The 25480-nt window shown below is 33.1% G+C and overlaps 1 protein-coding gene across 1 annotated transcript; it reads left to right on the top strand.

The window, feature by feature from the left end:
* Positions 1–606: 606 nt before the first annotated feature.
* Positions 607–12125, top strand: LOC115993128 (superoxide dismutase [Mn], mitochondrial-like). Its single transcript, XM_031117412.1, has 4 exons — positions 607–715; positions 10797–11036; positions 11729–11792; positions 11940–12125. Exons 1-4 carry the CDS (start codon positions 607–609, stop codon positions 11956–11958), a joined length of 432 nt encoding a protein of 143 aa, XP_030973272.1. The 3' UTR covers positions 11959–12125.
* Positions 12126–25480: the final 13355 nt, after the last annotated feature.

Below are 25480 nucleotides of genomic sequence, written 5' to 3'. Positions count from 1 at the left end.
CTGTGGAAGAAGTTATGGATGCTTGAAGTTCCGAACATGGTCAAGAACCACGTATGGAGAGCGTGTCGTGACTCATTGCCCACGAAACAAAACCTGATGCAGCATATTATCATCACAAACGCTCTATGTGATCGGTGCAAACAGCTCCCTGAGACTACACTACATGCAGTGTGGACGTGCCCCAAATTGGATGAGGTCTGGACAGGATCGGATCAATGGAGTTTTATGGACTTCAAAGAGCTGCTCTCATGGGTGATACAAGAATAGAAGAATGCGGAGCTATTTGCAATGACGGTGTGGTCGGTCTGGACTCAGAAAAACCAAACTCGACTAAATAAGCCACACAGCACGCTGTCTCAAATTGCTTCCTCGGCAAGGGCAAGATTGGACGAGTTTATTGCAGCCCAGCCCGTTGCAAATCTACCTCAGCGCAACCCACGTGTCTCCTGGCAGCCCCCTCCCTGTGATTTGTATAAAATCAACTATGACGGTGCCACTTTCGAGCATGAGGGAAAGTCTGGGATAGGAGTAATTATTGGAGACTCACATGGGGCGGCCATTGCATCTCTGTCATAGCTGATTCCCCGTGCTTACCATGTAGCAGACATGGAGGCAATTGCAGCTACCAGGGCACTGGAATTTGCAAGGGAAATTGGGATTACTGATGCCATTTTGGAAGGAGACTCTTGCCTTGTCCATCATGCTTTAACAAGGGGTGAACAGTCCTTGTCTCCGTTTGGGTTGTTGGTGGAGGATTTAAAGTTTCTTCAACTAGTTTTGTACATTACTTTACTCTCATACAAAGGGGGAAGATGACAAGGTAGTTCATGGATTAGCTAAACACGTTATTCATGTTTCAAATTATGTAGTGTGGATGGAGTCTGTTTCTCCACTTTCTTATGTTGTATTTCAGGTTGATTTAGCCAATATTTTTCAATAAAAGACTTGACAAGCCGGATTCTCAAAAAAAAAAAAAAAAAATACTTGCTAATTTTCTTGATTATAGTTTCTAACCGAAGCCTTGTAAACTATGATTTTCTTCTCCCTTGCTTGCATATGTGGAGTAAACCTGATAGTGATGTTATGAAGACATCTTTTAGTGATGTTATGAAGACATCTTTTATGTACCTTTACGTGTTTATTTACCTTTGTGCATGTCTATAATACATTATATGCTCGGTCTATTTCTTTATGTTACATTAATCAACTGTTTCTATTCACGGTCTACTTTATCTGGTCATCTTTGTTGTTCATATTTTATCTCTTAGAAAATCAACAATATCTAACTACAGGAAAGAATAATGGCTGGCACATGACATATTTATCTGATTCCTCTAGTATATGATCTTTTACAGGTGGAAAATTGTATTTATTAAAAATGATTATTATTAATAGATATTATTATTATTATTCTACGCTGATAATGTTAATAAAGTAGTATTTAATTTTGATCTCCCTTCCTATATATAAGCGAAGATGATAAATGTGGATTAAAGCAAAGTAGAGGCAGAGGAAGATCAACAACTAGAAGGAAAGGAAAGGAAAGAGCATAAAAAGAAGTTTCAGAAAAAGTAAATGTTATTGAGAGAAGGAGAGCATCATATCTCCTTTTTCTCAACAATGAGATAAACGCATTATAAACCAAAAAAGAAGATAGACATACTTTCTCTGGTGCCAAACGTTTTTTGAAAGGCACAAACCAAAAAAGAAAAAGAAAAAGTGATCGATCTTCTTTCTTCATCTCTCACACAGCTTTTTGTCTGTTTCATCTATTCTAGTTTAGATTAGGTTTGTGGTTAAGGTAATAATATGGAGAGTATAGAGAGACACCAATCCCATGTGCATTATAATATACAAAATAAAATTTAATTTTAAGGGTAACATAAACTCTCTCTTTTTATTTATTTATTTATTTATTTATTTATATATATATATATATATTAATAGCTAAAAATTAGAGTAAATACAATTAGATTTTAATTGGATTCTCAATTATGTGTTACATGTTCTATTTAATTTTTAATTTAGTGTCAATTGATTAATTGAGTGTAAAAATAAGAGTTCAAATCTAATTAGATTCAAAATTGGATTTTAATTGAAATCCAATTTTTCGCAACGTGTCCATTTAAGTTTTTAATTTTTGTGGCAAGTAAATTATTGGGTGCAAATACCGAAAAATATAAAACCAGTTAAATTCTAAAATATATATATATATATATATATATTTATATATATAATGGTCCCAAACCCATTAAGCCTTGGGCCCAGGCCTTATGGTATAGCGCATGATCCCATTCTCACTGGACCTTTAGTCTTGGGCCGGACGCACTTTAAGGCCCAAGCTAAGCTCAAGTACCATAATGAGTTCATCTTGTCTTAAACGTATTAGAGGCAAGCCCCTGCCGATCAATTTTAACTTGATCGAGAATGTGCTTGCTTAGGACAACCTGTGTTCTCGACAGCTTGATATTGCCTTGGGGAATATCGCTGCCGAGCAGTTTTTTGGAAGTTGGAACCAGTTCCGATGCCATTACCACCATTCCCAATAGAGCATATTCTCATCAGGAATAATTAGATTGGACCCCACCCACACAAGTGAGATCAGAAAGTAATTATAATGCCTCCACCCACCTCAAGCTATAAATAGGAGAATGGAATGAGAAGAAGTGGTTGGCAATTCTAAAGAGAAAATAGGGAGAGAAAGAGAGAGCTAGCAATACCAAGGGGGAGAGCAACACAGAGAGGAAAGTAAGGATGTTTACTGGGGCTAAGGGGTGTCATAGTGTCACTTGGAGAGGAACTGCCCTTAGTAGGAAACATTAGGCCCACTCTACAAGTAAGTTGTGAGCCCAACTCTATGCCCGGTCCGTTAAGAAGAGGTTGGGTACGCGCGCGCACGCGCACACACACACACACACACACACACACACACACACACATATATATATATATATAAAATGAGAAACCATTACATATTTTAGAAATGTATGATTTAAAAAAAGTATAAGCTAATACCATGTGTATAATTTGAACTTCATCTAAAAAAGAGTTTAATTTGAATCATATAATTGTAATTTTTTCAATTGTACCTGTGTATATGCACAAGACTATTTACTAGTTTTATTTAAATGAAGGATCATCCTACCAAAAAGAATGGAGAAGATTTTAGGCGAAAATGCACTTTTGGTCCCTACATTTTTGGCCTATTCTCAATTTGGTCCCTAAATTGATTTTGCTTCTAGGTCAGTCCTTAATTTTCAAAAATCGTTTTTAAAATAGTCCCTACTGTCAACCTAGTGACAGAAAATGCTGAGGTGGTAAACGGAAGTGCCAGGTGACATGTTAGATCTGACGTGGCTAATAAAATAACATTAATAAATACCACGTCAGCATCCATGTCAGCATTTTAATGACAAGTCAGCATTTTAATTAATAAAAAAATAAAAATAATTTTAAAAATATTAAACTGAAAAAATTCAAAATCAAAAACAAAAAAAGAAAAAACTTTTTCAGAAGAACATTGTTCTTCTTCTTCCCCAGGACATGAACTTCATATGCTTCATGTTCTTCCCCAAATCAAACCCAATAAATCCAAGAAATCAAACCCATAAACATCCAGTAAATCAAACCCATGGCTTATAATTTCTCTTCTCCACACATAACCTCTCTTCTCTTCAACCCTCACTCTCTCTCTCTAGCTCTCATGCACTCCGACTCTTCTTTCTCTCTCTACCCTTCTATTTCCCTTCTCTCACTCCCGTGACTTGCGATTGTTCTTGGTGGTTTCGTGGTTGTGCTCCGACGATTCGTGGGTTTGATTTTGTGGTTGTGCTCCGGCGGGTTGTGGGTCTGATTTCGTGGGTTTTTGTTGGCTATGATATGGGTTTGAACTTTGTGGTGGTCATATTCATGGGTGAGGATGTGCTCGATGGTGTTGTTGTCGGTTTGGCCACAGGTTGTGGGTGACTGTGCTTCGATGGTTTCGATCGGTTCATAGGTCCGACTGGTTCATGGTTCGTGGGTTTTTTTTTTTTTTTTTTTTTTTGCCATGGATTGTGGCTGATTTGGCCGTGGGTCGTGGCTGATTTGGTTGATTTGGTTCATGGGTTTTTTTTTGGCTATGGTTGGTGGTTGCAAATTGAGAAGTGGTGGAAGAGGAAGGTTGTTAGGTTGTGGCTGTTGTGGTTTGTGGTTGTGGCTGGTGGGACAACGATGGAGGTGATTCCGTTGAAGCAAGATGACCCAAACAAAACGCCAACACCGATGGAGCTTCGGTCAATCACGGATCCAAACGAAACCCAGATTTAAACTGAAAAAGCTATGGAGATTCGGGCATGGGTCTTTGTTGAATTTTTTGGGTTTTTTTTTATTTTTTTTATTTTTTTTTTATTTTTTTATGTGTTTGTTTCCCAAGAAATTTTCTAGGTTTGGGTTTGTTGGAGATTAGTTTGTTTGTTTTTTTTTTTTTTTTTTTGAGTTTATGGGTTTGATTTGCTGTAGAATTTGGTGTTGATTGTGTTAGAATTTGTTGAGTTTGATTGTGTTAGTTATGTTAGGGAAGAACATGTTCTTATGTTCTTCCAAAAAAACAATGAAAAGCAATTAAAAAAAATACAAATTTAATTATTTAATTTAATGAGATTTAAGGTTTTGTTTTTTTTTATTTTATTTTATTTTTAAATTTTCTCACATGAATTTTTTATTATTAAAATGCTGATGTGTTATTTTTTAAAAGCCAAATAAATTTTTTTATTATTATTTTATTAGCCACATCAGATCTAACATGCCACCTGGCACTTCCGTTTGCCACCTCAGCATTTTCTGTCACTAGGTTGACGGTAGGGACTATTTTAAAAACGATTTTTGAAAATCAAGAACTGACCTAGGAGTTAAATCAATTTAGGGACCAAAATTGAGAATAGGCCCAAAATGTAGGGACCAAAAGTGCATTTTCACCAAGATTTTATTCCTTCAAGCTAGATCTCCCTTATTTGGATGAACAAAGTATCCACCCCTCTAATAAATTTTTGGTATGATTTTCACTGTTAGAATTATGATGCAAACTTGATTTAGTTGTGCTTTGCTAAGTTTGATGCCGAGATAAGCCTTATTCTGAATTACTATATTATGGGTAAATAAAAATAGGCATATAAGAATAATAATTGGGTTTAGGCTCATGTCCTTCATATGATGCCCAAATTGAAACTCAATGCAGGCGTTGATGAAATAAATCAAGACTGGACTTTAAGGGCCTTATAGATTGTCCTTTTTTTCTCCCCTCTTTTGATTGTCAAAAATATTTAAATTTTATTTTTCAGAGCATATAAATATATAAATATAAATATATATATATATATATATATTTGTACTTCCTAGTTAACATTCTCCATAACAGGAAAATTATCACTCTCCCCTCTTCTATGGACAAATTATCTTTTCTTAACAACTCATGTAAGAGCAGTTTAATAATGTCATAATATTACTTTATTCCTTCACAGTTTCACTACTTGACTAAAGTAAATCCTCGCTTAATAAAAAAAACAATATTTTGTAACACTTTATAATGGCATTGAAGTGGTTCTTTGGGTGTATCTACGGTGTGGATCACGAACTAGGAAGGTGTGTCATTTGAAAAAAAAAAGAGGTAAGCCCCTGATTCTTTTTTTCTTCCCCGATTCTGTTCATTGGAATTTAATAAAAGAAGTGACCATGTTGCTTTTTAAAGAGTTAAAGTATTTCACATGATTTTCAATCTTTTTTTCACTTCATCACATGGATTCTAATATTGGGATTGTATTACATGATAGAGAATAATGGCATTTAAGTGGTTCTTTGGGTGTATCTACGGTGTGGATCACAAACTAGGAAGGTGTGTCATTTGAAAAAAAAGGAGGTAGGCCCCTGATACTTTTTTTCTTCCCCGATTTTGTTCATTGGAATTTAATAAAAGAAGTGACCATGTTGCTTTTGAAAAATTTAAGTATTTCACATGACTTTCAATCTTTTTGTCACTTCAGCACATAGATTCTAATATTGGGATTGTATTATAGGATAGAGAATAATGGCATTTAAGTGGTTCTTTGGGAGTATCTACGGTGTGGATCACAAACTAGGAAGGTGTGTCATTTGAAAAAAAAGGAGGTAGGCCCCTAATGCTTTTTTTCTTCCCCGATTCTGTTCATTGGAATTTAATAAAAGAAGTGACCATGTTGCTTTGGAAAGAGTTAAAGTATTTCAATTTTCACATGACTTTCTATCTTTTTGTCACTTCAGCACATGGATTCTAATAAAAGAAAAAGATTTCTTACTATAAATAGAAAAAAGAAAAAGGAAAAGAAAAAGAAAAAGAAAAAGAAAGAAAGACCATGGTTTTAAAAATCGGATCGAACTGGCCAGTCTGACCAGTTCAACCGAGAACCGGCCATTAATTCGATTCGATTCGATTATGACTAAAAACCGAAAAACACTAAAAACCGAAAAAATTGAGAACCGGCCGGTTCAACCCTAAAACTGGGAACCAGTATGGTTGAACCAGTTATTGACCGGTTGTGTTGAAAACTAAAAGTGCACATTTTTTTTTCAAAAAGTTGCATTTTTTTTCCCTTCAAATCTAGCCTAAAACTCATAAGAATGATGGTCCAAAACTGTGGGAAGGAAGAAAAACTCAATGAAAAGAGAGAGGTAAAGAACTAAAGATTAAAATGTGATTCTTGATTTTTATTTTTTTGGTAAGTATGAATTACCTTGGCAGCATCAACTTTCTGAAATTTTTTATTTTGTAGTAAAAATACCTTGAGATCGAGAGAGTGAGAGTGTGAGACTGTAATGTAAGAGACTTCAAAGTTAAAACAAAAGAGAAAAATGGCTTTAACTTTCGGATGGGACTAAGTTTGAAAGGATGAATGGAAGTCTGAAAGAATGGGTAGGTGAAATATTAATGAAAAGTAGGAGTAGGTGAATCACTTTTATTGTTTTTGTTTTTTTTTTTTTTTGTATCTTATTTGACTCACAACTCCTAGAGCCATGTTACAAGTCCTTGAAAGGAGCAATTTTACAAGACAACTCTCGTAAGGGAAAGGTTAAAAAGAAAAGGGGCATGTTCATGTCAGTACTTAGTATGTATGTGTGTGTATATTCAGCAATTTTACAAGACAACTCAATAAAGGTAAGGGAAAAGTAGATTCAAAAAAAAAAAAAAAAAGGTTAAAGGAAAGGTTAAAAAAAAAAAAGGGTCATGTCATGTCAACACTTAGTATATGTATATATATATATATATATAAGTATTAAATATATTATAATAATAATAACAAATATACATTATACATTGTTAATTTGATTTTTTATTGTTAGAGCATCTCCATCAACTTATGTAAATTCTTCTAAAATAAAAAAATGTGCAAGTTTTACAAATTTTGAGCAAAAAATCACCCACATCAGTGGGTGTAAAGATGTGTAAAAATGTGTGTATATATTCATGAGCTACAGTAACCGTGTATATTTACACAGTTACTGTAGCATGTGTATTTATTATTTTATTAATTTTCATTCGCACCAATTTTTCTCTCTCTTCTTCGTGCACAACGACCTCAACTCCTCATCTTCTTTTCCTCAGATGCACACAAACACATCCACACAAACAAATCAACACAGAAACACACCCACACACAAACAAACCCACACAGACAAACCAACAGACAGATATGGGTCGCCGATGAATAAAGGATATGGGTCGCCGGAGCTTGGTTCGTGGATCGGCTGGTGAAGAAAGGATCTAGGTTGTGGAGCTTGGTTCGTGGATTGGCTGATGAAGAAAGGATATGGGTTGTCGGAGCTTGGTTCGTGGATCGGCCGGTGAAGAAAGGATCTGGGTCGCCAGAGCTTGGTTCGTGGATCGGCCGGTGAAGAAAGGATATGGGTCGCCAGAGCTTGGTTCGTGGATCGGCCGGTGAAGAAAGGATCTGGGTCGCCAGAGCTTGGTTCGTGGATCGGCCAGTGAAGAAAGAATCTGGGTCACCGGAGCTTGGTTCGTAGATCGGCCGGTGAAGAAAGGATCTGGATCGGCCGGTGAAGAAAGGACCCGGTGAAGAAGTGATCTAGGTTGGTAGTTTTTGAGAAAGAAAGGATTTGGGTCGCCGGTGAAGAAAGGATCGACCGGTGAAGAAAGGATCTGGGTTGCCGGAGCTTGGTTCGTGGATCGGCCGGTGAAGAAAGAATCTGGATCGAGCGGTGAAGAAAGGACCCGATGAAGAAGTGATCTGGGTTGGTACTTTTTGAGAAAGAATGAGAGAAGGGAGAAAAGAGAGAGACAGAGAAAGAGAGAGAGGTGTTCAGTTCAGGAAAAATGAGTAGAGAGAGAGAGAGCGCGCGCGTACGTAGGCAAGGGCAGTTGAGAGAAATAATAAAAAAATGGAGAAGAATGAATATTTTATTGAAATATCTTGTAAAATAGAAGAACTGATGTGGGTGTCTTATATAAGTGATAGTGTAAAATAGAAAAAGTAGGTTTTTTCGTGTAAAATAGACAGAAAATTTAGAAGAACTAATATGGATGCTCTTATAAAATTTTATATATGGACTGTGGATTTTGTTATTTTTATTTCCTAAATTTAATACACAAAAACTAAACTCACATTATTTTTAAAATTTTATATATATGTTTAACTTGAATATTTTAAAATCATGAAAAAGACAAAGACCGGCTTGGCTTGTACAAACCGGAATCTCAGTATCTCACTCCATCTCTCCATCTCCTCCGCTCGCTTCTGCTTTTTTCTCCTGGTACTTCTTTTACTCATCTCATTCTATGTTAGACTCTCCTTCTTATTCTTCTCTTTCGCTTTATTTTTATTATTCATCGTTTTCTTTTACTGCAAATAGAAAAAGTAAAAGAAAAAGAATTCTTACTATAAATAGAAAAAGGAAAAGGAAAAGAAAAAGAAAAAGAAAAAAGGAAAAGAAAAAGAAAGACAGACATCAGTAAGCAATAATTTTTAATTACTAACACCAATAAAAGTGTGTGGCTCTTCGAAGAAGTGATTTGGGTTGGTAGTTTTTGAGAAAGAATGAGAGAAGGGAGAAAAGAGAGAGACAGAGAAAGAGAGAGAGGTGTTCAGTTCAGGAAAAATGAGTAAACAGAGAGAGGGAGAGAGAGAGCGCACGTACGTAGGCAAGGGCAGTTGAGAGAAATTAAAAAAAAAATGGAGAAGAATGAATATTTTATTGAAATATCTTGTAAAATAGAAGAACTGATGTGGGTGTCTTATATAAGTGATAGTATAAAATAGAAAAAGTAGGTTTTTTCGTGTAAAATAGACAGAAAATTTAGAAGAACTAATGTGGATGCTCTTATAAAATTTTAAATATGGACTGTGGATTTTGTTATTTTTATTTCCTAAATTTAATACACAAAAACTAAACTCACATTATTTTTAAAATTATATATATATGTTTAACTTGAATATTTTAAAATCATGAAAAAGACAAAGACCGGCTTGGCTTGTACAAACCGGAATCTCAATATCTTACTCCGTCTCTCCATCTCCTCCGCTCGCTGTTGCTCTTTTCTCCTGGTACTTATTTTACTCATCTCATTCTGTGTTAGACTCTTCTTCTTATTCTTCTCTTTCGCTTTATTTTTATTATTCATTGTTTTCTTTTACTGCAAATAGAAAAAGTAAAAGAAAAAGAATTCTTACTATAAATAGAAAAAGGAAAAGGAAAAGAAAAAAAAAAAAGAAAAAAGGAAAAGAAAAAGAAAGACAGACGTCAGTAAGCAATAATTATTAATTACTAACACCAATAAAAGAAGAAGTGAAGGAAAAGGAAAAGAAAAAGAAAAAGAAAAAAGGAAAAGAAAAAGAAAGACAGACGTCAGTAAGCAATAATTATTAATTACTAACACCAATAAAAGCGTGTAGCTCTTCGAAGAAGTGATCTGAGTTGGTAGTTTTTGAGAAAGAATGAGAGAAGGGAGAAAAGAGAGAGACAACGAAAGAGAGAGAGGTGTTCAGTTCAGGAAAAATGAGTAAAGAGAGAAAGAGAGAGAGAGCGCGCGCGTACGTAGGCAAGGGCAGTTGAGAGAAATAATAAAAAAATGGAGAAGAATGAATATTTTATTGAAATATCTTGTAAAATAGAAGAACTGATGTGGGTGTCTTATATAAGTGATAGTGTAAAATAGAAAAAGTAAGTTTTTTTCATGTAAAATAGACAGAAAATTTAGAAGTACTAATGTGGATGCTCTTATAAAATTTTATATATGGATTGTGGATTTTGTTATTTTTATTTCCTAAATTTAATACACAAAAACTAAACTCACATTATTTTTAAAATTTTATATATATGTTTAATTTGAATATTTTAAAACCATGAAAAAGACAAAGACCGGCTTGGCTTACACAAACCAGAATCTCAGTATCTCACTCTATCTCTCCATCTCCTCCACTCGCTATTGCTCTTTTCTTCTGGTACTTCTTTTACTCATCTCATTGTGTGTTAGACTCTCCTTCTTATTCTTCTCTTTCACTTTATTTTTATTATTCATTGTTTTCTTTTACTGCAAATAGAAAAAGTAAAAGAAAAAGAATTCTTACTATAAGTAGGAAAAGGAAAAGGAAAAGAAAAAGAAAAAGAAAAAAGGAAAAGAAAATGAAAAAGAAAAGAAAAGAAAAAGACAAAAAGGAAAAGAAAAAGAAAAAGAAAGACAGACAGACGCGAGTAAGCAATAATTATTAATTACTAATACCAATAAAAGCGTGTGGCACTTCGAGTTGTGAGTAGAAAATCTCTATATATAGGGCTAGCGGTTGGCCATGTTCGTGGATTGCAGAGCTTCTCGCTGCCTGAGCTGCCTTGCGACTATGGTGCTCTGGAGCCAGTGATTAGCGGAGAGATCATGCAACTCCACCATCAGAAGCACCACCAGACCTACATCACCAACTACAACAAGGCGCTCGAGCAGCTCGACCAGGCCCTCGCCAAGGCCGATTCCTCTTCCATCGTCCAATTGCAGAGCGCCATCAAATTCAACGGCGGAGGTTTCTCTCTCTCTCTCTCTCTCTCTCTTTCTCTCGCTGCATGCATGTTGTTGGAACTCATTTCATTCTTTGATGTTCAAATTAAGAAAGAATCTCTGATACTTTCAATTTTACTCAGGAAGTTTCTTTATAGATAAAAACAGAGCAAGTATGTTAGACATTCTTTTGAGAAGACCTCCAAATTAAAAATCCAAAGTACATTTCCTCTGCTTTTGTTTCTCTAAAATTGAATCCACTGCCAACACAAATGTTTCATGTAATTTGTGGCAATCCCCACCTCAACCAAATGGTTGAAAAATGCTTTTAGCAAGTTTGAATATGAAAAAGTCAAGTTCCTATGAGCCCAGGCTCAAGTGACACTTCATCCTCTCACAGAGTCACAAATGTGGGTTAAGGGTGAGATTATGTTCAAAACTGTCAGCTTTGTGCGTAACATACCAATAATTTAAGTAAATGAAAAGAAAAAAAAGGGGGTCAATACAGAAACTTGAAATTGTTGCACTTCATTAGGGATCCTTGCCTTGTTGATATTTTAGTTATCACCTTCATTGTTAAACCAGTAACTAATACTTCCCTGTACCAGGTCATAAAAATCACTCGATTTTTTGGAAGAATCTCACACCCCTTAGAGTAAGTGCCTTAGCCTTTGTCATCTCTACCTTTGTTAATCGAATTCCATTAATCTCACGCAGAGCAAACCAAAAGGGCCGGGGTCAAAAGAGAGTTCGGGATTTTGCATCTTCGGATTGAATTAAGGTTCGAAAATGAATTTTGTTCGTTTTGAATTGGAATGGGTTTTATTTATTTTGTGAAAATTAATCAAAATACAAAAAAGATCACTTACTTGGGTGGGGATTCCTTAGTTGTGATGGGTTGATGCTGAATTTATTTGTGTAAAGACAGAGAGGAAGGTAAGGACTAAGGAGCAAGGAGTGTTGAATGAAATGAAATTATTGGAAGGTAAGGAAGGATTGGCAGTGGGAGGGCTTATGGTAAGACTGTGGTTGCTAAAGTACCGTATCAGTATGGGTGTTTGATAGGATTAATTAATAAGGAATGGTTTTTCAAGATTGTATTAACTATTAATGCTCTTTCTCAAAAAAACTATTAATGCTGTTTTTGGTATGATTTCATTTCGTCGTTTTATTAATTACAGTACATCACACATTTCAAGAGGTCAGACTGAAGATCTGAAGGGTCGCGTGTTCGATCCACGCTCACCCAGCCAAGTAAATGATCTTTTATCTTCTTCTTCTTTTTTTCTTTTTTTTTTTTTGACACGTAAGTGATCTTTTTTAGATTTCATTTTTTCTGAAACCCCCTAATGTGTAACCTAAAAAAACACCTAAACAACATTAGCAAATAAATTAGAACAAAAATATATAACCCGAGGCCGAGGGTACATCATCTTTGTATAGCAGGGTGAACTGTGAAAAAAATAGGTAATATATATAAATATATATATAGGGCTTAAAACGCACAATTTTACTTTTGTGGTCCTGGTCACTAACATGTGTGGGCCTAAGTACAACATAATTGTTTGGGTTTACACTTATTTTGATTTGAGGTGGAGTGTAAGCCTCAATCCACATCATTAGAGATTAATGATGGGTGGACATCTTATTCTTCTTCATTTTTTATTTTAGAATTTATTTCCTAAAAAATATTGTTTTACTTTATTACATTTGATTCCCTTATTTTATTTCACTAGCTCTAAATCCGCACTACGTGCAAAAAAATTTGCGATCATTTTTTTTATTAAGTGAAAAATGATAATAGTTACTGAGACTTATAATTATTAGTCCCAAATTCCCAATCCCTTCTCAAAATACAATGATTATTTTTTAACAAAGTATAAGCATATATATATATATATATATATGAGTCTCTATTTGAATTTCCTCTTGTGGGACTAGGGCACACATGGACATGCATGGAGTATATATGTTAAAATAGCTGCTCTTTATGCATATATACATTAAAAAAACAAAAACAAAAAATTGTAAAAGATGACTATGCAATTCAGATAAATCATTAGAATTACATATTATAATATCTTGAGAAATGTATGAAGCTAGAACCCTCTCTTTCTAGAACGTTATAGAAATAGAACTCCTTTTAATATGGAAATTTTCTTTATTAACAAATTTTCCTTATAAAAAATATACTTAATATTACTAAGAAAACTTATCAAAACTCACTAATCACGAATTACTAATTGACTAATAAGAAAAACGCTAATAAATTTTTATTAATATTTAGCTTAGTTGGGTTTTTTTTTTTTTTTTGGCTATATGTTATTAATTATGGAAATCAGTGCTAATTGACTAGAACTTTTTTTCAAACATCAGTGACTTTTTAGACTATCCATTGATATCTTTTCTTATTAAACATTTTCAAATGTTACTAGTTTATCCTCGATAAAAATGATTTTGAAATGATATTATGATATGTACAAAGAAAATCAATTAGTGATTAATAAGAAAACTAATGTAGTATGTGCTTTTTAAAATATTTTTCCTAATATTATACTAATGACATAATTACTTTCCACCCAAGTGAAATCAGATATAAATTATTTGACTTTACAAAAGGAATAATTAGCAATCACTTATATAAATGGTGTTTTAAAGGTTAATAATAAATTTGCTTTTTATCTAATGCAATTGAAGATTTATTATAGCTATTGTTTTTAGCCGAAAACCAAAATGGGAAAGGAAAGTTGTTAATTAAGGATTACACAATTAGGAGAGTAATTAATTTGATCTCATTCAACTTTATATAGTATTATTTTTGTGTGTGGATAAAGTATAGTATTATTAAAATGGTTTCACATAAGAGTATATAATTAAGAATTAATTTTTATTTATTATAAAAAGGATATGATTTTGGTAAATAGGAGAAACAAACCATAAGATTATCCTTACCAGTAATTTAGATATTCCTTTTATAGCATTATGAATCTTTTTTGTTAAATTTATGAAATTGTGTAATTTTTGTTTTGGTTTTTTTTTTTCACTTTTTTTTTTTATGCAAGTTCAAAGAGTTTGAATTAACCTTGATAATAAATATAATTTGGCAGTAATTATTCAAGTTATCAATACATTCTTTTTTGTTAATACTTTTTTTTTTTTTGATAGGTTTTTTGTTAATACTTTTGACTTTATAATGTCAAATTAATATTGTACTCAATCAATATGGATATAAAACTCTCTCTCTATGTAAAAGATGCAATTCAAATTTAAAAATCCGGTCAACCAACAATTAAATAATGAATAATAGTATACATTGGGTTAAAATGCTAAATTAGTACTATATTTCTATCTGTTCTTAAAGCAAAAATCACAAGCTAAAATCAAGGACCACTTAAAAACAACCTTTCTAATCTCATGCATGCATACAAAACAAAAATATAGAATTAGATTGCGTAGGATAACGTCTGACGTGTGCAAAATCAATTAAATTAGATACTATAATATAATAATACAATATTATATAATATTTTCATCCTCTATTATATTATAATATAATATAATAGTCTTTTTTACTTCAAAATTTCATGAGCTAAAATGAGGCCAAATTATTAAGTATGCTACTCCAATTCTTAATATTGAGATTCTTTTGAGCTTTAAAGAAAGAGCTTTTAGTTTGCTATTCCTTTCATTAAAAGTTTGCTATTCCATCTGAGTAAGATTAGATTTATGTTTTATTAATTAGGTGGTTTTATTGCAAATTGTGAATGAATATTGGGAAAATATCACTATCATTCTTAATTTTTTCGGTTCCTTTTACATGTTTTATGAATTAGTTTTGCTCGTTTAGTGTGGATATTTTATTGAAAAATAACTTATAATTATACAAATTTTTGCCTTTAGTAGATTACTAATTGTTTTCCTTTTCTTTTTATTATTCAAGTGATATGGCGATACGAGTTCTTTTTCTTCTACTGGCTTGTATCACCATCACCACCACCACCACTACCAACTTCACCTCCTCCCATATCTCCACCTCCACCATTGCCTTCAATGCTAAAATAGGACTAGTTGAGACACAAACCAACCCTACTGATGAGAGAAAATCATGGAAGTTAGAAGTGGTACATAGAGATAGGATTCACCCTAATAGCTTTCAATAGCGCATGAAACGCGATGCCAAAAGGGTGGCAAATTTTATCCACCAATTAGATGAAGATGGAGTTTACTATCCTAAGGTGGAATGTTTTAAAACTCTCCATCTTCATCTAATTGGTGGATAAGATTTGCCACCCTTTTGGCATCGCGTTTCATGCGCTATTGAAAGCTATTAGGGTGAATCCTATCTCTATGTACCACTTCTAACTTCCATGATTTTCTCTCATCATTAGGGTTGGTCTGTGTCTCAACTAGTCCTATTTTAGCGTTGACGGCAATGGTGGAGGTGGAGGTATGGGAGGAGGTGAAGTTGGTAGTGGTGGTGGTGGTGATGGTGATACAAGCCAGTAGAAGAAAAAGAACTTGAATCGCCATATCATTTGAATAATAAAAAGAAAAGGAAAACGATTAGTAATCTACTAAAGGCAAAATTTTGTATAATTATGAGTTATTTTTCAATAAAATATCCACACTAAACGAGCAAAACTAATTCATAAAACATGTAAAATGAACCGAAAAAATTAAGAATGATAGTGATATTTTCCCAATATTCATTTACAATTTGCAATAAAAAAACCGATTAATTAATAATCTAAATAAAGGCAAAATTTTGTATAATTATGAGTTATTTTTCAATAAGAATATCCACACTAAACGAGCAAAACTAATTCATAAAACATGTGAAATGAACCGAAAAAAATTAAGAATGATAGTGATATTTTCCCAATATTCATTTACAATTTGCAATAAAACCACCTAATTAATAAAACATAAATCTAATCTTACTCAGATGGAATAGCAAACTTTTAATGAAAGGAATAGCAAACTAAAAGCTCTTTCTTTAAAGCTCAAAAGAATCTCAATATTAAGAATTGGAGTAGCATACTTAATAATTTGGCCTCATTTTAGCTCATGAAATTTTGAAGTAAAACAGACTATTATATTATATTATAATATAATAGAGGATGAAAATATTATATAATATTGTATTGTTATATTATAGTATCTAATTTAATTGATTTTGCAGACTTCAGACGTCATCCTATGCAATCTAATTCTATATTTTTGTTTTGTATGCATGCATGAGATTAGAGAGGTGGTTTTTAAGTGGTCCTTGATTTTAGCTTGTGATTTTTGCTTTAAGAACAGATAGAAATATAGTACTAATTTAGCATTTTAACCCAATGTATACTATTATTCATTATTTAATTGTTGGTTGACCGGATTTTTAAATTTGAATTGCATCTTTTATATATATATAGAGAGAGTTTTATATCCATATTGATTGAGTACAATATTAATTTGACATTATAAAGTCAAAAGTATTAACAAAAAAGAATGTATTGATAACTTGAATAATTACTGCCAAATTATATTTATTATCAAGGTTAATTCAAACTCTTTGAACTTCCATTAAAAAAATTGAAAAAAAAAAAACCAAAACAAAAATTACACAATTTCATAAATTTAACAAAAAAGATTCATAATACTATAAAAAGAATATCTAAATTAATGGTAAGGATATTCTTATCGTTTGTTTCTCCTATTTACCAAAATCATATCCTTTTATAATATTTAAAAATTAATTCTTAATTATATACTCTTATGTGAAACCATTTTAATAATACTATAATTTATCCACACAAAAAAAAAAAAAAATACTATAAAGTTGAATGAGATCAAATTAATTACTCTCCTCATTGCTTCATCCTTAATTAACACCTCTCCTTTCTCATTTTGGTTTTCAGTTAAAAACAATAGCTATAAGTAACCTTCAATTGCATTAGATAAAAAGCAAATTTATTATTAACCTTTAAAACACCATTTATATAAGTGATTGCTAATTATTCCTTCCTTGTAAAGTCAAATAATTTATATCATGATTCTAACTTTCACTTGGATGGAAAGTAATTATGTCATTAGTATAATATTAGGAAAAATATTTTAAAAAGCACATACTACATTAGTTTTCTTATTAATAACTTGTACATACCATAATATCATTTCAAAATCATTTTTAATGAGGTTAAACTAGTAACATTTGGAAATGTTTAATAAGAAAAGATATCAATTGATAGTTTAAAATGTCACTAATGTTTGAATAAAATTTCTAGTCAATTAGCACTGATTTCCATAATTAATAACATATAGCCGTAAAAAACCCCAACCAAGCCAAATTTTAATAAAAATTTATTAGTGTTTTTTTTTATTAGCCAATTAGTGATTCGTGATTCTTAGAAATATTAAGTATATTTTTTATAAGGAAAATTTCCATATTAATAGGAGTTCTATTTCTATAACGTTCGAGAAAGAGAGAGTTCTAGCTTCATACATTTCTCAAGATATTATAATACTAATTCTAATGATTTATCTGAATTGCATTGTCATCTTTTACAATTTTTTGTTTTTGTTTTTAATGCATTCATAAAGATTAGAGATGTTGTGAAATACTAAGTGTAGGGTCACGTTTTTCAGCTCAAGCCCAAGATGTATGGGATCTTGGACCAGTGAACCCAATACAATAAATTTGTAGAGAGTAGGTCGAAGAGCCAAGTTTTAGTGCACGTATAACAGTTAATATGGTGTTTGTCATGATCAAGCTGAGATGAACTGAGTTTATCAAGGAAGATTGGTCCTCGGCACAATCCGAGGAGCCTTCTCCAGTTTGCGTTGAGTGGTAGGGATTCCTGAGACCCCCCCCCCCCCAAGTTGCCTCCCATTCCATCCTTTTTTTATCCCTTCTCCTTCCCATAGATTTTTAAATTCATAGCGTTGCTCCTTGTCCCATCTGCCCATCCCCAAAGTTGTTGGGAGTGGTTGTAAAGGCAGAGAGGCATGGCTATGTCAAGTACGGGGCACTGAATGCAATGATGACAGCTTTCCCTTAGATATTTCCATTCTTCCTGTTGTCCTTTTCTGTCTTAGTACTTACCCTATTCCATAGAATGACCTGGAGTGTCACTCCCAGTAGTAGGCTGCTTTCTTTGTCCTCGGCTACATCCATGGCCGAGGAGGGTTCTTCCCATGGCCGAGGAAGGGTTCTTCCTTGGGCTGGGCCCTTAGCTCAATGTAGATATTGACATGGGTTTCCCGGTATTTTACCACCCACAATAGCCCCTCGAGATTCTTCTTTTCTTCCCCATGGGAGGAAAGGAGGATCTCAATATGATGATTGTCCTTTCGTGCCCGTTTTGCACTATGCCTAGTTGTGAGACATTCTTTTAGTTTATCCAAGTCGCGTTCCTACTGTTTCCGTACACGAGGCGCGCTTTCATTAAGGTCTTCTTATGAGGTGACGTAATCCAATGGCTAAAAACTGCTTTGGAAATTAAGCGAGATTTATCTCGCTTGTAATTCTTTCTTTGGGGGGGGGGGTCGTTCTTCTTCATTCGTAGATCCTTAAGTCCTACTGGAGTTTCAGGCTCTTAACTCTTCAAATATTCCCAAGGGCCCTACAAAGGTGGTGATTGAGATTTAGGGAATGAAATGGTCAAGGATAAGGGTGAGGGTGAAGGGACCAAGCCCTCTTTAGAAGCCATGGGTGTCACCAAGATTCAGAATGACACAGTTAAGGCAAGGGAAGTAGAGGCCAAAGATATTTCTCCCCTTCAACTGGATAAAAAAGAAGTCGTTCTTCCTTCAGCCAAAATTTGAAGCAGGCGTAGGTCACATTAGATTTTTGGTGCGACAAAATTTGGATTTCATCTAGCGTCGTGTGTCACGCGTGTGCGGATTTGGATTTCTCATCGCCGGTACCATCCATACTTGCTCGATTGCTGCTGGAACAAGATTGGGGATTTATTATTCCCATGGACTGCTTTTTATAGTTAGCTTTTGAAACAGGCTTGTCTAAGCCCTTTTATGTACACTATACTTCTTTTTTATCTAATAAAAAGATGACTTTATTTCATTTTGCATACCTTTCCTTTTCTGTAATAATTGTTTTATGAATAGGTGTGTTGGAATCTTTTCTTTCGAATAGTATTTAGAATTGGTGCCGTTGATGGTAAAGAGTCATCACCCTAAATTTATCAAAACGGACAAGCACACCACTGCTAACTTTAAATAAGTTAACTATATAGGACTAATCAGGAAAATAACCGCGTGCTTAACATTGCGAATAGCGCAACCGCCCAAGGACGTGTAATTTAAAGTTAACAGTCTGAGGGGGTCACTGGGTGCTATGGTTCTTTTCAACATTTATGATGATGTTTATAGCGTTAGCTTCCCTTAAGTGTCTGGTCCGAGGACCGAGGCATGATTGAATTTAGTTTAAACACTTAGAAGGTTGTCAGCGTGTGTTAGTTTCTACAAAGCAGGAGGTTCGAGGACCACGCAAAACCTTGGTTCTGTCTAGCACTTAAATTCTTCTTTGAAGTAACTGAGTTTATCAAGGAAAATTGGTTCTCGGCACAATTCGAGGAGCCTTCTCTAGTTCGCGTTGAGTGGTAGGGATTCCCGAGTCCCCCCCCCCCCCCCCCCCAGTTGCCTCCCATTCCATCCTTTTTATATCCCCTCTCCCTCCCATAGATTTTTAGATTCATAGCGCTGCTTGTCCCATCCGCTCATCCCTAAAGTTGTTGGGAGTGGCTGTAAAAGCAGAGAGGCATGGCTATGTCAGGTACGGGACACTGAATGCAATAATGGCAGCTTTCCCTTAGATATTTCCATTCTTCCCGTTGTCCTTTTCTATCTTAGTACCTACCCTATTCCATGGAATGACCCGGAGTGTCACTCCCAGTAGTAGGCTGCTCCCTTTAGGAGTTCTTCCCATGGATGAGGAGGGGTTCTTCCTTAGGTTGGGCCCTTGGCCCAATGTAGATATTGACATGGGTTTCCCGGTCTTTTACCCCCCACACTAAGATTCAGTTTTAAAATATGCCAAAAAGTTGTGTCCCACTAAAAAGGGTTCCCAACTTCTTGTCTTTTCCCTTTATCTATATAGTCATTTTTAGTCCGGTGTTAAAGCAATTAATATTATAATATCATCAAAATACCAAATAAACTAGAACTCCGCACTTGTCCATATACATATTGAAAGAGTAAAAATTATATTTCTTGTCCAATTTATCTCTTACTACCAAATAAATGAAAGTTAATCAGGACAATTTTAAAATTCAACCGCACCAAAGATATGTTCATAATCCTCAACAAACAAAATTTTCACTTAATTATTATTGTAATATAAAAGATAGAATTGTATTAAGAATTAAAATAAATGTATAAATTTGTAGGCTTAAAAGCAAAAATGTACATGCAAGAAAGAAAATAAAAACAACAGGAGATTAATGCATAAACATAGTTTGTGATAGTGGTGGAACTAGGAAAAATTCCTAGGGGTAAGGTAAATATATATATATAAAAAATTGTTAATTAATTTATAAGGCTTTCGGCAATTTATAATTGATTCAAAACTAATTTTTTTATAGTAATTTCTATATGTGCAGTTAGATAAAACCAAACAATTGAATTGTAATTTTTCTCAATAAAATAATTATACATGCTACGAGCTAGATCTAAGAAGCGCTAGTGGTATGCGGTATTCTTATCTAGGAACTAGAGTAGATGCAAAGAAGCAGATGAAGATAGTTCTGTCTCTGTCTTTGTCTTCTATTATCTTCCAGTCATCTAATGGCAGTCCTAAAAGATCAAATATAATTATATAATATAATAATCAAGCAAATACCAATAACTTATTCGGAAAAAAATTAAAAAAAAAAAAAAATTCCTAGGGGTAAGTTATATATAATAAACAAGCAAATACCGATAAAAATTTCACTAAATTAGATCCAGTATGCATATTATGCACCATAGATTGATCCACTATTTTCACATGTTAAATATTTATAACATGCATTATAAGCACAAATGAATAGTAGAAGTTAAAAATTAAAAATTAAATTAAATTAAATAAATGAACAGGTGATGTGAAATCCAACAACAAAACAACCTTGGCATCTAAATTCACTTGCAGAACTAAAGAAAACTCAACAACAAAGCTATAGTACCTTAACAACACTAGATCATATTATCACTTTAAATCACAAAGACTTCACTAAAAGCCACTCCATTAACAAAAAGAGCTATACAAGAATATATTACTTGACAATCTTATTGCAATAGATTGCAAATAATTTGGATCAAATTATTGTAACGATATATTCGTTGTAATAGATAATTATTTCATATTTTTCATTGTAATAGATTGTAAAATAATTGATATTATGTTATTGCAATGCTATTTTAATATTTGTTGTTGCAATAGATTGTAAAATAATTGATATCAGATTATTGCAATGCTATCTCAATAATTTTCATTACAATAGATTGTAAAATAATTTATATCAAGTTATTGCTATAGTATGTTAATATTTGTCATTACAACAGATTGAAAAATAATTCATATCAAGTTATTGCAGTAATATCTTTGTTGAAATAAGTTATTATTTCAAAATTTTCGTTGTAATAGATTGCAAAAATAATTGGTATCAAATCATTATTCTTTTGAAATATCCATGATTTTACTTAATTAAAATATAAATAGATGAAGAAATCTTAATACAAGTAGGATTTTTTAATGAAAAAATTTATGATTTTATAGGCTTCGATTGAGCGTTTTGTTTTGACCCCTTAAACATTGCAATTTTGATTATATAATATAAAATTTTAGCTATGTGTGCCAACTTTACAATGACTTTCAATGATTTTTTGAGTCAATGAAGAATCAAAAAATGTGAACCAAAAAAATGGAAGAGAAAGAGAGAGAATTTTTTGGTTTCTGGAAATCCGAGGTCCATTCTGTTATATAAAAGAATAGACCTCAGATTTCGAGAAATTTACGATCTTCACCACCAATGCATACAAAAAAAGTTCAGAGAGTGAGAAATGTGGAAGCTGTTTGATGATGCATCTGTGGGTTTTGTAGAAGAGAAGAGAGATTTGATAAATTTGAGCTTTTTTTTTTTTTTTTCTCTCTCTCTTTTTATGCCCCATGCATTGATCCACTATTTTCACATGTTAAATATTTATAACATGCATTATAAGCACAAATGTATAGTAGAAGTTAAAAATTAAAAATAAAATGAAATTAAATAAATGAACAGGTGATGTGAAATCCAACAACAAAACAACCTTAGCATCTAAATTCACTTGCAGAACTAAAGAAAACTTAACAACAAAGCTATAGTGCCTTAACAACACTAGATCATATTATCACTTTAAATCACAAAAACTTTACTAAAGGCCACTCCATTGACAAAAAGAGCTATACATGAATATATTACTTGACAATCTTATTGCAATAGATTGCAAATAATTTAGATCAAATTATTGCAACGATATATTCATTGTAATATATAATTATTTTATATTTTTCATTGCAATAGATTGTAAAATAATTGATATCAAATTATTGTAATGCTATCTCAGTAATTTTCATTGCAATAGATTGTAAAATAATGTTTTCTTTACGTTTGCCATTGGGGGTCCATGGCTACTGGCTTAAGCAAGGTGAACCTTACCTAGCACTGGCAGCAGCTGTTTAGTTAGAGAGATGAGGAATTTGGATTTGGATTTGGAATTTTTCTTCTGGGCTGGTCGGGTGAAATCTGTAGCTAGCAAGAGCCCAGTCAATTCCCACTCTAATTAGGACTTACTAGATCCATAGGAATAGCAATCTTGTTGATGCAGAGCTGTGGGCTTTGAATGATGGGTTGAAAGCTCATCTACTACATTCATCAAAAAATTCTAAACTTGCACATACATCAACTATGGCCCAACTCAATCACCAAAACTCAAACCCTTTCAACCTAGTCGGTTCACACAAAGCAACAACCAACCCAATCCAAAATTGATGTACCCAATTTAACTTATGAGGGGTATAGTAAGCACCTTTAGAGGCCCACAAATATCAGATTTTTTGGTCAAATAAGTGTAGGTAAGGGAATCAATAAATCCAATGCAATCTTTGGTTAGAAATTAGGGTCATTTAGGGTGTACTTTCAAATTTCTTACAGAACTTGAGGTATACCCATATTGGCTGCATAAACATTTAACTTGTCAAAGCATCTGGAGAAAATTATTATTTGCCCTTCACAATTCTTTCCCAATAGTATCAAGCCCTTTTACTACTCTAGCGTGATTAAACTATTTTTTAGCTCATTCTACCACATCTTGAGAAGATAAATTCCATGTCAACGGTGCAAGGGGCTTAAGACAAAGTAAAGGCTCGTTGTCCTTAAAATGTCCGTAGCACTTAAGAAAAATATGAACTTTAGCCCGGGGAGTGAGAAGTAATGTTACATTGCACTCTGATTGAAAGAAAATTCTGTTGAGGTGTATAAAACATCTTGGTCTAGCCCACATGGTGAAGGCCCAATGTACAGGCGTGCCCTTTTTTAGTGTAATTTTGGCATCCTATATTCCTATTTCAAATAGAATTAGTCGCAGCCCCCCTTGTGATGCATGAAATTTTTTTCATAAATTTATAATGTCATTATTATGTTTGTCTTAAACTGAAACAAATAAAATTTATTTCTATAGGCTTCTTACCTTCATAATTTATACCGACTAAAAAATTGGTAATCATGAAAAATCATAAAATGTTGGCTTAAAGAGGATTCATATGCTAAGCATTGTTTCACAAGTTTTACTAACATAAAAAGTAATTTTATCCTTCATAACTTTACCCTTGGTTCTTCTCACAACTTATTCAAGTTATATGCAATTTATTTATTTATTTATTTTAAAGAGAAAAGAGAGTAAAAGATCATACAATTTGAGAGCCTTTAGCCCGCTCCAAGAGCCTTCCATGGATCCAAACCCTGCTGCCTTCAGCTTTCTCTGCAATAACGCTAATGAAAATTGAAATTAAAGTGAAACCCAACCCACCATTCGTTCCCTCCCACATTCCAAACCCAATTGCTAAACAAACTCTCCAGCATCTCTGAAAATCTGCTCATACTGCCAAAGTCCAATGCCTTATGTAACTCGGTCTTTCGAAAGGTTCAATTTTTCTCTCAAAACTCAAAAAGGTTTGTCTTCTCTTCTCAATGCTTAATTTCTTCTGCAAAAATCCAGTTTTACACCCATATTTGCTAAAATGTTAGATTTTTGCTGACAATTAGTTTTGCCCATTTAACTGCTAACGCCTTTTATTTTTGTATTATGTTATCTTATTTTCATTGGATTGTGATTGTAATTGTGTTTAAGAAAATTCTTTCCAAATGCTGAAGAAGGTGAATACTGAATACGGTAGAAGAAAAAGAGTAATTAAAAAATAAAATAAATAGTAAGTCTGTATATGGTACTTTAGAGCCATAGTTAAAAACATTAGTCATGTCATGAGAACATGACTACATTATCATAACTTAAAAACTACGGATAAAAGGTGGTGGTGGTGGTGGTGGTGATGAGTGTTTAAAGAGGACATTTTTGGCTTTTGGTTATGCCATATGGGAGGTTGATGGTTGCTTTTGGCTTTTAGATGGCGTGGCTGTGCCTTCTTTAATGGTTGTTTGCTCAAGATTAGTTCCATGCAAAAGCTTCCATAAATTATGTTGGTTTGCTTTTGAAATTGGTTTGCCTATTGCCTGAAAACTAGCACATTAACACACATGATCAAATACTCAACTAGCTAGATTATTATAAACTAGTCGCTAACCTGTGCGATGCACGGGAAAACTATTAGAAAATAATAAAATATGCATATATTAAAAGACAATTTAAGTTCATGTGTGCTTGCAAGGGATACATACCTAAATAGTTTTTGCGGTAGAAATAAAAGCTTTATCTTTGAGATAAAGAACTGATGTAAACAAACTAACCTTACATAAAACAAATTTAAAAAAAAAAAAAACATAAAACTGATGTCACGGGAAATTCAGCCACATAGTAGTAATATATAAATCTCTTAAAACCTAAACCTAAACCTAAACATAAGGACTAAATATATAAACAAACTAACCTTACAAAAGCTGAACTTTATAAGCTAAAATCTATACCGTGAGTTGTAGATCTTGAATGCTATACCGTGCGTTTAGGGCTTCCTACATTTGGAGAGAGAGAGAGTTTGCAGAAACCAAAGAAAATCTCTCTATAGCTTAAGAAACACAATATACTAAAATCAAAGAGATAAAATTTTCAGAGGACAAAATATTATAGATAATTTAAAAGAATTTTGGTTTAATTCTTGAACACCGCAACTCCATAAAATTCATACTAATAATAATATTTTATGATAGCGCAGTTAGAATTTTGGTTTAATTCTTGAACACTGAATTGGAAATTGATTATATGAGTATTCAATGGTGAACA

Source organism: Quercus lobata, chromosome 1 (assembly GCF_001633185.2).
Source record: "Quercus lobata isolate SW786 chromosome 1, ValleyOak3.0 Primary Assembly, whole genome shotgun sequence".
Taxonomy (NCBI): domain Eukaryota; kingdom Viridiplantae; phylum Streptophyta; class Magnoliopsida; order Fagales; family Fagaceae; genus Quercus; species Quercus lobata.
This window is presented reverse-complemented; position numbering and strand designations above follow the sequence as displayed.